Below are 18,083 nucleotides of genomic sequence, written 5' to 3' on the forward strand. Positions count from 1 at the left end.
TTAATTTTATTTATTTATTTATTTATTTATTTATTTATGGCTGTGTTGGGTCTTTGTTTCTGTGTGAGGGCTTTCTCTAGTTGTGGTAAGTGGGGGCCACTCTTCATCGCGGTGCACGGGCCTCTCATTATCGCGGCCTCTCTTTGTTGCGGAGCACAGGCTCCAGAAGCGCAGGCTCAGTAGCTGTGGCTCACGGGCCCAGTTGCTCCACGGCATGTGGGATCTTCCCAGACCAGGGCTCGAATCCGTGTCCCCTGCATTGGCAGGCAGATTCTCAACCACTGTGCCACCAGGGAAGCCCAAGTTCACTGATCTTTTCTTTTGCAGTTCCTAATCTGCTGTTAAGCCCATCCAGTGAATTTTTGAAGTTCCATTTAGTTCTTTTTAAAAGTATACATCTTGTTTTCTCTTTATTCTGTTCATATTGTCCTTTAAATCCTTGAGCATATTTATGATAACTTTAAAATTCTTGGTATGGTCATTATCTGTGTCTTTTCTGTTTTTTTTTATTATTATTATTCTTTTTTTTAATCAGTTCACTTTTCTTTTGATTATGGGTCACATTTCCTTGTTTTTTTGTATGCCTAGTACTCTTCTATTAGACACTGGACATTGTGAATATTATGTTATTCAGTGTCTAGATTTTGTTGACTTCCTTTAAAGAGTGTGGATTATTCCCTTTTCCCCCCTCCCTCCTTTCCTTTATTTTTACTAACAGTTAAGTTACATGCATATTCACTTGATCCTTTTGGGACTTTTTAAATTTAACTTTGTTAAAATGGGCCTCAAGGAGCTTAACCTATGGTCATTTTAACCCTACTAGTAAGCCATGACCCTTACGGGGTCTCTCCACTCAGTCTGGTTAGAACTCAAATTTCTCTTGGCCCTGTGTAAGCTCTGGTATTGTTAATCTTACAGCTCACAGAGAGTTCTTTGCCCTGCTATGTGAAGTCTCATCCTACACATTCTCAGCTTAGTATTCAGCAATACACCCAAGGAGGCACCTATGCAGTTTGCCTGAACTCCTTTTCTTCATAGTTCTTTCCTCTCTGACACCCTGTCTTGCAAATTCCAAACACCTCAGACTTCTTGAACTCATATTTCTGTCCCCTCAACTCAGAGTCTGCTAAACTCTGCCTGGGCTCTTCCTTACTGTGCTGTAGCCTCGAAAGTACCTCCAGGAAGAAAGCTGAGGAAATTACAGGACTCCTCTGTGTGCAGTCTCCTTTCCTCTTCTCTTAGGGATCACAGTTGTGTTTTATCTATAGTGCAATGTCTGACAACAGTAGAAGTCTCTCTTTCTCTCTTATTAATTTTGTTGTTTAAATTGTCTCAGATTTTGTCAGTGGGCACCCCATCTAGGTGGCTTTTTTTTCTTTATGTTCTTCTGATATGTCCCCCAAATTTTTTAAGCATACTTTCTGATACAATTGGATATTCCAAGCTCACCTTGTACTTTCCTTGCCCCAGACGGGAAATCAGAATTTTCTCCAGGAAGATCTGGTATCTTTTTTTTTTAATTTCTTTTTTTATAATTAATTTATTTTTATTATTTATTTATTTATTTTTGGCTGCGTTGGATCTTTGTTGCTGTGCATGGGCTTTCTCTAGTTGTGGCGAGCGGGGGCTACTCTTTGTTGTGTTGTGCAGGCTTCTCATTGTGGTGGCTTGTCTTGTTGCAGAGCACGGGCTCTAGGCACGTGGGCTTCGGTAGTTGTGGCTCGCAGGCTCTAGAGCGCAGGCTCAGTAGTTGTGGCACATGGGCTCAGCTGTTCCGCGGCATGTGGGATCTTCCCAGACAAGGGCTTGAACCCGTGTCCCCTGCATTGGCTGGCAGATTCTTAACCACTGGACCACCAGGGAAGTCCCAATCTGGCATCTTTTAGTAAAGAATTACATTTAGAGACCAGATGTGACCATTCAGTTTGCTAACTGCTACTGATGCATCAGGGCTTCTAGATTCTTGGATGTGTTTTGGGCAGTTCAATTTTAAGTTAGGGGTTCCTGTTAGGATCTGAAACAGCTGTAGCTGTTTGTAACCTATGAATTAAAACAAATAAATTGTAGAGCTCCTTTCTAAGGCAAAACCTCACACTGGGGAGAAACTGCAAAACTAGGACAGTAGAAGTAAGTTAAAAAGAAGATCAAGTAAAAGTGGCAGAGGGCAGCAAAAAGTACAAGTACATATGTTTATTACCTTGCTTTAACAAGGAAGGAGGGAGCTCTAGAGTTATGAAACTAAAAATGCTACCCTGAGACACCCCATGCAGGCAAAATACCAAGTTCCTTATAAAGGGATAAAAATCAGATTGATAAAAATCAGATTTTTTTAAGAGCAATGTTTTATGCCAGAAAACAATTAGATAATTAAGATAGTCTGGGAAAGAAATTACGAGCCAAAAATTTCATATCCATCCAAACAAACTTTAAAGTATAAAGGCCACAGAGAAACTGCTATAATGATCCTGTGAACCTTTCATGGAAATCTAGTAGACAACAAGCTTTAGACAACCAGAATTATTGAAGAAACAACAACATAAGGGTTGGTAGCATGATTAAATATGTATCTACCCAAAGAACGGAGAATAAATGATGATTATAAAGGGGAGAGTACAGTACATAATGGTTGCTTGCATTGCCAATATAGATACAGATCAAGCATCAAAAAACGGTCAGAATGAGGAAAGCATATGCAAAGCAGAATGAGCTTGCTGATTACCTTATATTCGTTGCGAATAAAAAGATATTACTTCAAGTCAGATGATGGGAGAGGGAGAGGTAAGGAGGAAGAAGAAATGACTAGATAATTTTAATATTACTCATAGTAGGAACAAAAAAAAAAAGGGATGAGAAACAAAGAGTATTATATAAAGGTACAGAGATAACCAGTAGAATAAAGATACAAATCTTCCTAAAAAGAGAGCTCAAATAAAATAGACTACATAGTGAAAGGCTTTTTATATAAAATACTTGTATATGGGTAAAATAGAAAAACATGACAAAACTGGGACTAAAGATATCAATCACATCAATAAAGTTTCACATTGACTACAAAATAGAAAAACATGACAAAACTGAGACTAAAGATATCGATCAAATCAAATATAGTTTCACACTGGCTACAAAGTTCAACACTATTTGTAAAACAAAGAGATTCAGAAAGATAAAAGAATAAAAAGATGGACAAAGATTTATCAGGCAAATGCAAAGAAAAGAAGGCAGGAATTGCAATTCTGAAATCTGACAAGGTAGATTTATGGGAGGAAATCATAGATAATTAGTCAGATTTTAAAACAAAATATTTTATGCCATGTTAAGGAGTCTAGACTTGTAGTCAACAGGACTTTTTGAAGGATAAACTACAAATGGACAAGAATCAGACTTGCACTTTAAAGATGGACTAGGGCTTCCCTGGTGGCGCAGTGGTTGAGAATCTGCCTGCCGGTGCAGCGGACACGGGTTCGAGCCCTGGTCTGGGAGGATCCCACGTGCCGCGGAGCGGCTGGACCCGTGAGCCGCAATTACTGAGCCTGCGCGTCTGGAGCCTGTGCTCCGCAACAAGAGAGGCCGCGATAGTGAGGGGCCTGCGCACCGCGATGAGGAGTGGCCCCTGCTTGCCGCAACTGGAGAAAGCCCTCGCACAGAAACGAAGACCCAACACAGCCATAAATTAATTAATTAATTAAAAAAAAAAAAAAAAAGCTGGACTAGACTGAGGTGACACTGGAGTCAGGGGATACAGTTAGAATGGGGCAAGGGGCCACACACTGCTTGAGTACCTACTCTAGACCAAGTGGTTTACATTTATGTTCTCACTTTAATTCTAATAATGATATCAGGTGAGCCTTATGATTCCCATTTTATACATGGAGATTCTGAAGCTTAGGAAGATTAAGTAACCTGCCCAAGTAAATCAACTAGTAAAACGCCAGAATCAAGATTTTGAAGTCAGTTTTACTTAGCTCTTTGCAACTACATAATGCTATTTGTTGTTGCTGTGGTTGTTTTTTAAAATCCAAGTAAGAAAGAGTGAGGGTCTATGGTAGTGCAGAGAGAGAGGTATTTAAGAAGCATAATTAGGAGAGTTTGGTGATGAACTGGACATTGTGTGAGATTAAATAACAAGAAAAAGAAATCAAGAATTCCAGAGGCCTTATAAAAGCAAGTATCCACAAGGAATTACAAATATACTGAAAAGTAAAACAAACCAGAATGCCCTTTTATTCCCTTTTATTGTTTACTGCTTTTATTCTTCCCCAGACCTACACTAGTTAAACCAAGCATACATGATTTGTTATGTGTTAAAAAAAACAATAAAAAGCCAAAACTATCATTACAACAACAATCAGGTCCTATGAAAACTATTAAGACTAGAAGAGATACACCAACATCTAGATAAAAATTCAAAATGGATTACCACAAAGGTGGCACTGCATGCTTCCTCCTTTTTTCCTTTGGGGAAGAGGCAGATTTTAAAATTAGTAGTATCCTAATAATTAATAAAAAATATTTGTTCTCAGTGTACAGGCATTGAGAGCAAAATAGTCTTCTTACTGCATAGGCTTTAGAAATTGATTTATAGGAAAAACATCTAGTTAGCAACATGTACATTTATATTCTTAAAATTTTAAAGTCTAATGACTTTTTAAAAAGTCAAAATATAGAATCTTCTAGTTTTTCTATTTTTAAAACAAAACACTTGAAAGTCCGCTGAAAATTTTTCTCTTTATCCAATTTTTGTTTCATTCCAATGCCCCAACTTAGTCTCCACAGTTTCATATGATACTCTACTGAATTATCTCTAGACGTTTGATTAGTTAAATAAAGATATTTTGGCTGCATTTCTTTTATTCCATCTCATACTTACATGGAATAGTTCTCAAATAGAGATTATCTCTAATCACTTGCTGCAGTTTGTGGTCAACTGATCCTTTCTGAAACTGAAGACTCAGGTAATGTCGCAAATCTTTATTAATGACTTTGCCTACAAAAAAACCACACAAGACAAAACACATAACTGTTAGGTCTCCAGTTAAATATCAATGCTAGTTAATGAATACCCTTAAAACATTTAGCCATAAATAGAAAAAAGAAATCAGAATATTTTATCCAAAACAAGATAACTGTATCAAACTATTATAGGTACTATAATTAAAATACACAACTTTAATACACAATGTAGGCATAATTTTACATGGAAGGAGAGGGAGGATGTATAAGTCACAGAACATGACAAATATCCAAGGTAATTTCATTCAGTCCCATGACTTTAAATACGATCTATACCCTGGTAAGTGCCAAATTCTTATCACGTCTCTATCCCTGACCTATCTCCACCAGGCTCCAAACTCATCAAACTCTCTATATATTGCAGATATATTTGGAAGTCAAATAAGCACCTCAAATTTCAGATGACCAAAACAGAACTCTTAATTCTATCCTCTCCCATTATTTTCCTCTCCTCTAGTTTTTCCTGTCTTAGAAAATTACCACCACCAATCCAATAGAACAAACCCCAAACCTAGAAGTCATCCTGAATTTCTCCTTCTTACTCCTATCCCTCAACGCCATTTATTAGCAACTTTTGTCAGTTCTACCTCCAAAACATATCCCATAACTGCCCACTTCCCTCCATTTCCACTGCCACCATCTAAGCTAAGCCACCATCATTTCTCACCTGGAATTCTGTAACAGCCTTCTAATTGGTTTCCCTGCATCCATTCTTGGCTCCTTCCTGCTCCCACCATTCACAAAGAAGCCAGAATGAGATTTTTAAACATAAATCAGATAATCACTACTCTGTTTAGAGCCACAAATGACTTCTTGCTGCTCTTGGAATATAATTCAAACTTCTAAACAGGGCTTAGAAAGCCCTACATGTTTCAGCTCTGGCCATCTCTGACCCAAACTCACTCACCCTTCACCCTCTCAAACTATGTTCCACCCATACTGGCCATCTTTCTCATCTCTAACAGGCCAAATGGGTCCTACTCAGAACCTTCTGCCAACACTAGATTGAACAGGCATTTTCTGTCCACTTGCTTGACTTCTAGATACAATGTGAATAAATAGGAGTGAAAGGTTTTTTTTTTCTTATTTGTGGGGAAAATGGGAGATTAAAAAGAGGGATATTAGGGGTCTCAAAGAAATATTAAGCAGAAAAATAGAGGACTGCAGAAATCTGATCGCAGTGAATTTATAATAAGGGTTGAGCTTAAAATAAACATCAAAGCAATCCAAACACTTTTCATTAGACAAGATTTCAGATAATTAGAAAAGAGCAATGCTAAATCAAAATAGATTATCTTATTGAATAAGAAATGACTAGTTGATTAAAATATACTCTTTATTTTATTTGGAACAGCATAGTTATGACCAGATTAGATAAATCAAAGGTTACTACAGATCAGTTCATTCTTTTAACTATTATTCTGTAACACAGCATTTCTAATCCCTTCTTTTGGTCTTTTCTCACATATATAAATAAACATAACCTATATGAGAGAGTATTAAAATAAGCAGGAAATCAGAGTGCGTCTAAAGTTTAGAGATAACATTCAGATCCTAAACTAATAAACATAAACCAAAAAGTCCCTGTTTTGCATTGTCAAAAATAGATGCTGAGGAAGGGGAGAACCCTGTGATCAAAGAAGAAAACCTGAAAGATATTTACAGGAATAACACAGAACAATGTGTGGTCCCAGAGGCTGATTCTGCCAGGCATTTCGGGGCCCCACCAACCCAACTCCAATTTAAATGGAATCATATTATTTCATTTTTTATTTATATTATGGAACTTGTTCATTGCTGGGCAAAAGAAAAACCCAATTCATAATCAATACTGTACAGTCTCATTGCTTAGTGAACAAAATCATACCCAATAATGAGTTCATTAAGTATTTTAAAAATTAGATAAGGAGTGTTTCAAATGCACTGTAATAATCAGTATACAAAAGCTTTTGTGGACTGTTACATAGGTGCTTCAAAGTATTAAGTGATGCTTGCAGAAGTTTGGTTAGGGTTTTTGACTAGACAGAGAATGCATCTTTTTCTATTTGAAATAAGTTATATAGGCTCCATTATCTAAAAACCTGCTATCCAATGTATTTTCAAAAACAGATTTAATCTGGATAAAGGCTAATGCCTGTTTTATTAAAGAAGACAATCTAAATCAATACTTTTTTAATTCAAGGTTTGTCAAATTTTTTAATTTGAAGCTTTACTATAAAATATGGCATAACTCACAGAGATAACTATACAATGCTAAAAACCCACACTGGATTTTAATGTATAAAAACAAGACAAAGCCATAATAAAAATCATAGATCACAGATTACCACGAGGGGCTCTTTTAAGGGAAAATGAAGGTAAACAACTCAATTCCTGTTTCAAGGGCCCGCGAGACCTTAAGACAGAGAATCATTAAAGCGGAAAGAATTAGATTTAAAGAATAACACCTAGATTTATCAGGACGGGAACTGCACTCTATCTTCACCCTCAACTTCTATGGGGATTCTGGATGCAATGCTGAGATGAACAGTTGCAAAGAAGAGGGTGAAGTACAATTTCATAAATGGGATATTTTATTTAAACTGTGCAACTATTCAAAGAAATCATCACACTTTTCTGAGGTTCGGGACAAAATATTACAAATATCAAAGAAATGTCAACTATAAAAGATTAACAAATTATATGGATTGGCATTCTTTAAGATTAATAATAATTAATAACAGAATATATTGGATATAGCAGTCATCATGGACTTCCTTGCTTCAAGAAACCAAGAACAACTTTCGTAAGGGGACAGAATATGCTTTCCACTTCGATGTGGTTCCAGGGAATTTATTAAAAAAAAAAAAAAAGTACAAATATCCTGAATAGGGAGATGGCTGTGGAATTACCAGAAGGCCAACAGAAACATTAGCTCACAGAGACACCGCTGAGATTATCTATATTATTGAATTGTATATGAACTTCCGGCTTTTGTTTAAGGAGAGTTTCACAGAAACTTGACATTTCAAGAGTATGAAAACATCTACTTGGGGTTAATGCAGTTGTTAAACAAATAAGAAAAAAGATTCTGGGGTCTGGGCAAGATGGCGGAAGAGTAAGACGCGGAGATCACCTTCCTTCCCACAGATACAGTAGAAATACATCTACACGTGGAACTGCTCCTACAGAACACCCACTGAACGCTGGCAGAAGACGTCAGACCTCCCAAAAGGCAAGAAAATCCCCACGTACTTGGGTAGGGCAAAAGAAAAAAGAAATAACAGAGACAAAAGAATAGAGATGGGACCTGCACCAGTGGGAGGGAGCTGTGAAGGAGGAAAGGTTTCCACACACTAGGAAGCCCCTTCGCGGGCAGAGACTGCGGGTGGCAGAGGGGGGAAGCTTCAGAGCCACGGAGAAGAGCGCAGCCACGGGGGTGCGGAGGGCAAAGAGGAGAGATTCCCTCACAGAGGATCGGCGCCGAGCAGCACTCACCAGCCCAAGAGGCTTGTCTGCTCACCCGCTGGGGCGGGCGGGGGCTGGTAGCTGAGGCTCGGGCTTCGGTCGGATCGCAGGGAGAGGACTGGGGTTGGCGGCGTGAACACAGCCTGAAGGGGCTAGCGCACCACAGCTAGCCGGGAGGGAGCCCGAGAAAAAGTCTGCAGCTGCCAAAGAGGCAAGAGACTTTTTCTTGCCTCTTTCTTTCGCGGCGCGCAAGGAGAGGGGATTCAGAGCGCCGCTTAAACGAACTCCAGAGACGGGCGCGAGCCGCGGCGATCAGCGCGGACCCCAGAGACGGGCGCGAGCCGCGGTTATCAGCGCGGACCCCAAAGACGGGCATGAGACGCTAAGGCTGCTGCTGCCGCCACCAAAAAGCCTGTGTGCGAGCACAGGTCACTCTCCACACCGCCCCTCCCGGGAGCCAGTGCAGCCCGCCACGGCCAGGGTCCCGTGATCCGGGGACAACTTCCCCGGGAGAACGCACGGCGCGCCTCAGGCTGCTGCAACGTCACGCCGGCTTCTGCCGCCGCAGGCTCGCCCTGCCGGCTCCGAACCGCTCCCTCCCCCCGGCCTGACTGAGCCAGAGCCCCCGAATCAGCTGCTCCTTTAAACCTGTTCTGTCTGGGCAGGGAACAGACGCCCTCAGGCGACCTACATGCAGAGGCGGGTCCAAATCCAAAGCTGAACCCCGGGAGCTGTACGAACAAAGAAGAGAAAGGGAAATCTCTCCCAGCAGCCTCAGAAGCAGCGGATTAAAGCTCCACAAACAACTTGATGTGCCTGCATCTGTTGAATACCTGAATAGACAACGAATCATCCCAAATTTAGGAGGTGGACTTTGGGAGCAGGATATATTAATTTTCCCCCTTTTCCTTTTTTTGTGAGTGTATATGTGTATGCTTCTGGGTGAGAGTTTGTCTGTATAGCTTTGCTCTCACCGTTAATCCTAGGGTTAGGTCCGTCCGTTTTTTTCTTTTTTTTTTTACTTAAACAAATTTTTTTCCCCTAATAAATGTTTTCTTAATAATTTTTTCCTTATTTTCTATTTTTAAAAAATTTAAAAAATTTTTTAATAAGTTTTTTCATATTTTTTATTTTAAAAAATTAAAAAAAATTTTTTAAATAATTTTTTTCTTATTTTTTATTATAAAAAATTAATAAATCTATTTTTAAAAATTAAAAAATTTTTTTCTTAATAAATTTATTCTTAATAATTTTTTTCTTATTTTTTATTATAATAGCTTTATTTTATTTTATTTTATCCTCTTTCTTTCTTTCTTTCTTTCTATTTCTTCTCCCTTTTATTCTGAGCTGTGTTGATGAAAGGCTCTTGGTGCTCCAGCCAGGCATCAGGGCTGTGCCTCTGAGGTGGGAGAGCCAACTTCAGGACACTGGTCCACAAGAGACCTCCCAGCTCCACGTAATATCAAATGGCGAAAATCTCTCAGAGATCTATCTCAACATCAAGACCCAGCTTCACTCAACGACCAGCAAGCTACAGTGCTGGACACCCTATGCCAAACAACTAGCAAGACAGGAACACAGCCCCCTCCATTAACAGAGAGGCTGCCTAAAATCATAATAAGGCCACAGACACCCCAAAACACACCACCAGACGTGGACATGCCCACCAGAAAGACAAGATCCACCTTCATCCACCAGAACACAGGCACTAGTCCCCTCCACCAGAAAGCCTACACAACCCACAGAACCAACCTTAGCCACTGGGGACAGATACCAAAAACAACGGGAACTACGAACCTGCAGCCTGTGAACAGGAGACCCCAAACACAGTAAGATAAGCAAAATGAGAAGACAAAAAAACACACAGCAGGTGAAGGAGCAGGGTCAAAACACACCAGACCTAACAAATGAAGAGGAAATAGGCAGTCTACCTGAAAAAGAATTCAGAATAATGATAGTAAAGATGATCCAAAATCTTGGAAATAGAATAGACAAAATGCAAGAAACATTTAACAAGGATGTAGAAGAACTAAAGAGGAACGAAGCAACGATGAAAAACACAATAAATGAAATTAAAAATACTCTAGACGGGATCAATAGCAGAATAACTGAGGCAGAAGAACGGATAAGTGACCTGGAAGATAAAATAGTGGAAATAACTACTGCAGACCAGAACAAAGAAAAAAGAATGAAAAGAACTGAGGACAGTCTCAGAGACCTCTGGGACAACATTAAATGCACCAACATTCGAATCATAGGGGTCCCAGAAGAAGAAGAGAAAAAGAAAGGGACTGAGAAAATATTTGAAGAGATTATAGTTGAAAACTTCCCTAATATGGGAAAGGAAATAGTCAATCAAGTCCTGGAAGCACAGAGAGTCCCATACAGGATAAATCCAAGGAGAAACACACCAAGACACATATTAATCAAACTATCAAAAATTAAATATAAAGAAAACATATTAAAAGCAGCAACGGAAAAACAACAAATAACACACAAGGGAATCCCCATAAGGTTAACAGCTGATCTTTCAGCAGAAACTCTGCAAGCCAGAAGGGAGTGGCAGGATATACTTGAAGTGATGAAGGAGAAAAACCTACAACCAAGGTTACTCTACCCAGCAAGGATCTCATTCAGATTTGATGGAGAAATTAAAACCTTTACAGACAAGCAAAAGCTGAGAGAGTTCAGCACCACCAAACCAGCTTTACAACAAATGCTAAAGGAACTTCTCTAGGCAAGAAACACAAGAGAAGGAAAACACCTACAATAACAAACCCAAAACATTTAAGAAAATGGGAATAGGAAAATACATATTGATAATTACCTTAAATGTAAATGGATTAAATGCTCCCACCAAAAGACACAGACTGGCTGAATGGATACAAAAACAAGACCCATATATATGCTGTCTACAAGAGACCCACTTCAGACCTAGAGACACATACAGACTGAAAGTGAGGGGATGGAAAAAGATATTCCATGCAAATGGAAATCAAAAGAAAGCTGGAGTAGCAATTCTCATATCAGACAAAATAGACTTTAAAATAAAGACAATTACAAGAGACAAAGATGGACACTATATAATGATCAAGGGATCGATCCAAGAGGAAGGTATAACAATTGTAAATATTTATGCACCCAACATAGGAGCACCTCAATACATAAGGCAAATACTAACAGCCATAAAAGGGGAAATCGACAGTAACACAATCATAGTAGGGGACTTTAACACCCCACTTTCACCAATGGACAGATCATCCAAAATGAAAATAAATAAGGAAACACAAGCTTTAAATGATACATTAAACAAGATGGACTTAATTGATATTTATAGGACATTCCACCCAAAAACAACAGAATACACATTTTTCTCAAGTGCTCATGGAACATTCTCCAGGATAGATCATATCTTGGGTCACAAATCAAGCCTTGGTAAATTTAAAAAAATTGAAATTGTATCAAGTATCTTTTCCGACCACAACGCTATGAGACTAGATATCAATTACAGGAAAAGATCTGTAAAAAATACAAACACATGGAGGCTACACAATACACTACTTAATAACGAAGTGATCACTGAAGAAATCAAAGGGGAAATCAAAAAATACCTAGAAACAAATGATAATGGAGACACGATGACCCAAAACCTATGGGATGCAGCAAAAGCAGTTCTAAGAGAGAAGTTTATAGCAATACAAGCCTACATCAAGAAACAGGACACATCTCGAATAAACAACCTAACCTTGCACCTAAAGCAATTAGAGAAAGAAGAACAAAAAAACCCCAAAGCTAGCAGAAGGAAAGAAATCATAAAGATCAGATCAGAAATAAATGAAAAAGAAATGAAGGAAACAATAGCAAAAATCAATGAAACTAAAAGCTGGTTCTTTGAGAAGATAAACAAAATTGATAAACCATTAGCCAGACTCATCAAGAGAAAAAGGGAGAAGACTCAAATCAATAGAATTAGAAATGAAAAAGGAGAAGTAACCACTGACACTGCAGAAATACAAACGATCATGAGAGATTACTACAAGCAACTCTATGCCTATAAAATGGACAACCTGGAAGAAATGGACAGATTCTTAGAAATGCACAACCTGCCGAGACTGAACCAGGAAGAAATAGAAAATATGAACAGACCAATCACAAGCACTGAAATTGAAACTGTGATTAAAAATCTTCCAACACACAAAAGCCCAGGACCAGATGGCTTCACAGGCGAATTCTATCAAACATTTAGAGAAGAGCTAACACCTATCCTTCTCAAACTCTTCCAAAATATTGCAGAGGGAGGAACACTCCCCAACTCATTCTACGAGGCCACCATCACCCTGATACCAAAACCAGACAAAGATGTCACAAAGAAAGAAAACTATAGGCCAATATCACTGATGAACATAGATGCAAAAATCCTCACCAAAATACTAGCAAACAGAATCCAACAGCACATTAAAAGGATTATACACCATGATCAAGTGGGGTTTATTCCAGGAATGCAAGGATTCTTCAATATACGCAAATCAATCAACGTAATACATCATATTAACAAATTGAAGGAGAAAAACCATATGATCATCTCAATAGATGCAGAGAAAGCTTTCGACAAAATTTAACACCCATTTATGATAAAAGCCCTGCAGAAAGTAGGCATAGAGGGAACTTTCCTCAACATAATAAAGGCCATATATGACAAACCCACAGCCAACATTGTCCTCAGTGGTGAAAAACTGAAACCATTTCCACTAAGATCAGGAACAAGACAAGGTTGCCCACTCTTACCACTATTATTCAACATAGTTTTGGAAGTGTTAGCCACAGCAATCAGAGAAGAAAAAGAAATAAAAGGAATCCAAATCGGAAAAGAAGAAGTAAAGCTGTCACTGTTTGCAGATGACATGATACTATACATAGAGAATCCTAAAGATGCTACCAGAAAACTACTAGAGCTAATCAATGAATTTGGTAAAGTAGCAGGATACAAAATTAATGCACAGAAATCTCTTGCATTCCTATATACTAATGATGAAAAATCTGAAAGTGAAATTAAGAAAACACTCCTGTTTACCATTGCAACAAAAAGAATAAAATACCTAGGAATAAACCTACCTAAGGAGACAAAAGACCTGAATGCAGAAAATTATAGGACACTGATGAAAGAAATTAAAGATGATACAAATAGATGGAGAGATATACCATATTCTTGGATTGGAAGAATCAACATTGTGAAAATGACTCTGCTACCCAAAGCAATCTACAGATTCAATGCAATCCCTATCAAACTACCACTGGCATTTTTCACAGAACTAGAACAAAAAATTTCACAATTTGTATGGAAACACAAAAGACCCCGAATAGCCAAAGCAATCTTGAGAACGAAAAATGGAGCTGGAGGAATCAGGCTCCCTGACTTCAGACTATATTACAAAGCTACAGTAATCAAGACAGTTTGGTACTGGCACAAAAACAGAAATATAGATCAATGGAACAGGATAGAAAGCCCAGAGATAAGCCCACGCACATATGGTCACCTTATCTTTGATAAAGGAGGCAAGCATATACAGTGGAGAAAAGACAGCCTCTTCAATAAGTGGTGCTGGGAAAATTGGACAGGTACATGTAAAAGTATGAAATTAGAACACTCCCTGACACCATACACAAAAATAAACTCAAAATGGATTAAAGACCTAAGTGTAAGGCCAGACACTATCAAACTCTTAGAGGAAAACATAGGCAGAACACTCTATGACATAAATCACAGCAAGATCCTTTTTGACCCAGCTCCTAGAGAAATGGAAATAAAAATACAAATAAACAAATGGGACCTAATGAAACTTAAAAGCTTTTGCACAGCAAAGGAAACCATAAACAAGACCAAAAGACAACACTCAGAATGGGAGAAAATATTTGCAAATGAAGCAACGGACAAAGGATTAATATCCAAGATTTACAAGCAGCTCATGCAGCTCAATAACAAAAAAACAAACAACCCAATCCAAAAATGGGCAGAAGACCTAAATAGACATTTCTCCAAAGAAGATATACAGATTGCCAACAGACACATGAAAGAATGCTCAACATCATTAATCATTAGAGAAATGCAAATCAAAACTACAATGAGGTATCATCTCACACCGGTCAGAATGGCCATCATCAAAAAATCTACAAACAATAAATGCTGGAGAGGGTGTGGAGAAAAGGGAACACTCTTGCACTGTTGGTGGGAATGTAAATTGATACAGCCACTATGGAGAACAGTATGGAGGTTCCTTAAAAAACTAAAAATAGAACTACCATACGACCCAGCAATCCCACTACTGGGCATATACCCTGAGAAAACCATAATTCAGAAAGAGTCATGTACCAAAATATTCATTGCAGCTCTGTTTACAATAGCCAGGACATGGAAGCAACCTAGGTGTCCATCATCGGATGAATGGATAAAGAAGATGTGGCCCATATATACAATGGAATATTACTCAGCCATAAAAAGAAATGAAATGGAGGTACTTGTAATGAGGTGGATGGAGTTAGAGTCTGTCATACAGAGTGAAGTAAGTCAGAAAGAGAAAAAGAAATACAGTATGCTAACACATATATATGGAATCTAAGGAAAAAAAAAAAAAAAAAAAGGTCATGAAGAACCTAGTGGCAAGACGGGAATAAAGACACAGACCTACTAGAGAATGGACTTGAGGATATGGGGAGGGGGAGGGGTGAGATGTGACAGGGTGAGAGAGTGTCATGGACATATATACACTACCAAATGTAAAATAGATAACTAGTGGGAAGCAGCCGCATAGCACAGGGAGATCAGCTCGGTGCTTTGTGACCACCTAGAGGGGTGGGATAGGGAGGGTGGGAGGGAGGGAGATGCAAGAGGGAAGAGATATGGGAACATATGTATATGTATAACTGATTCACTTTGTTATAAAGCAGAAAGTAACACACCATTGTAAAGCAATTATACTTCAATAAAGATGTTTAAAAAATAAAAAAGATTTTTCATAATTGCATTCTTACCCAGCCAGCCTTTGCTTTTAAGTGTTAAGATTATTCTTTGACTTTTAAGTGATTTATAAATCAAGTTGATTTATGAAACTTAAAAAGAGATCTGTAAATCTTACATATACAGCTCAGGAGGGGAAAAGTCTATAACTGAAATCTCAGTCATATGAATAAAATCCAGGCACTCAAGTTTGAATATACAAATCCTCAGTCAAAAGAACTCATAACTCAAATTCATACTTTCTGAGTATATGCCAATTAATATTCACTACCATTTCTCTTTAAGGAATCAGTGTATAGAGTCACTGGTTATTATTTAGGTAAACATTGTGTGTGGCATGCTGGCATAGGTGTGGTCATGCAAGCAGCTGTAAACCAACCCAAATGCCAACATTTCATTGTCTTTTCTGTAAGGGTACTCTAGGAGACTTTGTCAACCACTTGCCAAAGTCAAGATATGACATGTCTTTACTACTGTCTAATCCAGTAGTAATTATACAATCGAAAAAAAAGAAAAAAATAAGGTCAGTTTGGCATGTCTTGTTCTTATACATTCACGTTGATTCATGGAGACCACCCCTTTCTTTTCTAAACACTTTCAATATTTTTTACAATCTCTTCCAATGTTGTCACAGTTTAAAGTTAGGGAAGTGGATTTGCGTTTTCTCAATCTATGCCTTTTTGGAAACTGGGACATTTGTCTCGCCTCAGTCTCCTGGTACTTCCCATATTCTCCACGATTTCACAAAGAATATCGACAATAACCCTGAGATCATACCTGAGAGTCCCTTTAACTCCTGGGGGGCAATTCAGCTGAGTCATGAAAACTTAATTTCATTTAAAGTGAATGATACTCTTACGATCTCCTTATCTTTTTAAAATTTAATTTCCCTCATTTGAGGTTGTTTGTTTTATCTTTTACTGTTGGAAAAGTAATTCTTCCAGTTCAAGACTATGGAAGCAAAGTAAGAATGGTACAGAACTGATTTCTGCCTGTAAACAGCTACCAATAACATCTTCTCACAGTAAGCCTACCTTTTCCTTCTCACTGCTCTTGCTTCAAACAAAATCTTAAAAGCTCTTTGAGCTCTTTGAAGTATCTAAACTCCTTTTGAGCTTCGGCCGATAGTAAAGGAAATTCTTCAATGTTTATTTCCTACAGTCTACTTAGCACTGTACAAATGTGATTGCGTTCCATCCAATTATCAATCACATACATCTTTTAAAAATCCTGAGCTGCTCAGAACATTCTTTGTACCCATAAGAATTTCATCACATAACTTTTCTTTTAGACATCTCTAGTCTTGGAACCACACCTATAGATGCCATAAACTTTAAAAAAAAAATCTGTTTTCCTCAAAGGCAAAGTACGGGCATAACCATGTCCCACTTTTCTTCCTTACTACGATGACTGTAAGATAGCCTGGTGAAGTTCCCCAGCAAACTGTTCAATCTAACTAGTTCAACACAACTGATGTTACTAACTAGTCATTTCCCATTAGACCTAGACTCAGAAGAGCATCGCATTTGATTGCTTCCTCTACATCCTGAGCTCCATGAAACTAGTGAAAAAGATATACATAAGCTTAACTCCAAACTGGCTCCTTGGTTCAAGGCAGGAGTTCCCTAAGACAAAATAAATCAAACTGCAGTCCACTTGTTTGTGAAACTGTAAATGGTATTTGAACAAGACTTTTCTAGATAATCAGTATCTACACATTTCAAAGTAAAATATATTCTATGGCACAAAAGTTATTTAAAAATATCTTATACAGTTGTTAAACATAAAAGTTTGTCAGCTATCTTAGGACCAAGGCCATGGTTTGTTTTTACAGATTTAGTCCCAGGATCTAGCACACAGAACAAATGAGTCAGCTTAATTTTGTATCTTTAACTGTTCATTTCACCCTCTACATCATCTAATGCAGGAAATTTTAGAATACTCACTTAACTGATACAGTATTCTTGGTCTATACAAAACTTTATTTTAAACTGTTTCTTAAACAATGAAATTAACTTTATTTGGACTCTGTCAAAATGCTACAGTAAATTCTTCATTGACACAGCAAACTCTACGTCTTTAAAAGTAAGTTTTAATTATAGCTTTTATGCCAATTCCTCAAATTCTGTTCATCAGAACACTGATGACTAGGACTGCTATTTTTTTTTTAATTAAGTAATTTATTTATTTATGGCTGTGTTGGGTCTTCGTTTCTGTGCGAGGGCTTTCTCTAGTTGTGGCAAGCGGGGGCCTCTCACTATCGTGGCATCTTTTGTTGCGGAGCACAGGCTCCAGACGCGCAGGCTCAGTAATTGTGGCTCACGGGCCCAGTTGCTCCGCGGCACATGGGATCTTCCCAGACCAGGGCTCGAACCCGTGTCCCCTGCATTGGCAGGCAGATTCTCAACCACTGTGCCACCAGGAAAGCCCAGGACTGCTATTTTATAATAATATTATATTGTACATATATGCTATATGTTTTCACTCACTTCTCATGAAAACCTTTAAGGTAGATATTATTATTATTATTCCCATTTTATAGGTAAGGAGCTGACGTATAGAGAGGTTAAGTAACTCGGCCAAGGTTATATCACTGAAAGGAGCAGACCTGGGA

The 18,083-nt window shown here is 38.2% G+C and overlaps 1 protein-coding gene across 2 annotated transcripts in view; it reads right to left on the bottom strand.

The window, feature by feature from the left end:
- The window catches only part of MAGI3 (membrane associated guanylate kinase, WW and PDZ domain containing 3), a 274,622-nt gene that overhangs the window by 100,902 nt on the left and 155,637 nt on the right, over nucleotides 1–18,083 (bottom strand). For both annotated transcript variants that reach the window (XM_061183666.1, XM_061183665.1), the window contains exon 2: nucleotides 4,868–4,984. In XM_061183666.1, coding sequence (XP_061039649.1) covers nucleotides 4,868–4,984 — 117 coding nt within the window. The remainder of the gene's footprint in view (nucleotides 1–4,867; nucleotides 4,985–18,083) is intronic.

This window comes from Eubalaena glacialis, chromosome 3 (genome assembly GCF_028564815.1).
Source record: "Eubalaena glacialis isolate mEubGla1 chromosome 3, mEubGla1.1.hap2.+ XY, whole genome shotgun sequence".
Classification (NCBI taxonomy): Eukaryota; Metazoa; Chordata; class Mammalia; order Artiodactyla; family Balaenidae; genus Eubalaena; species Eubalaena glacialis.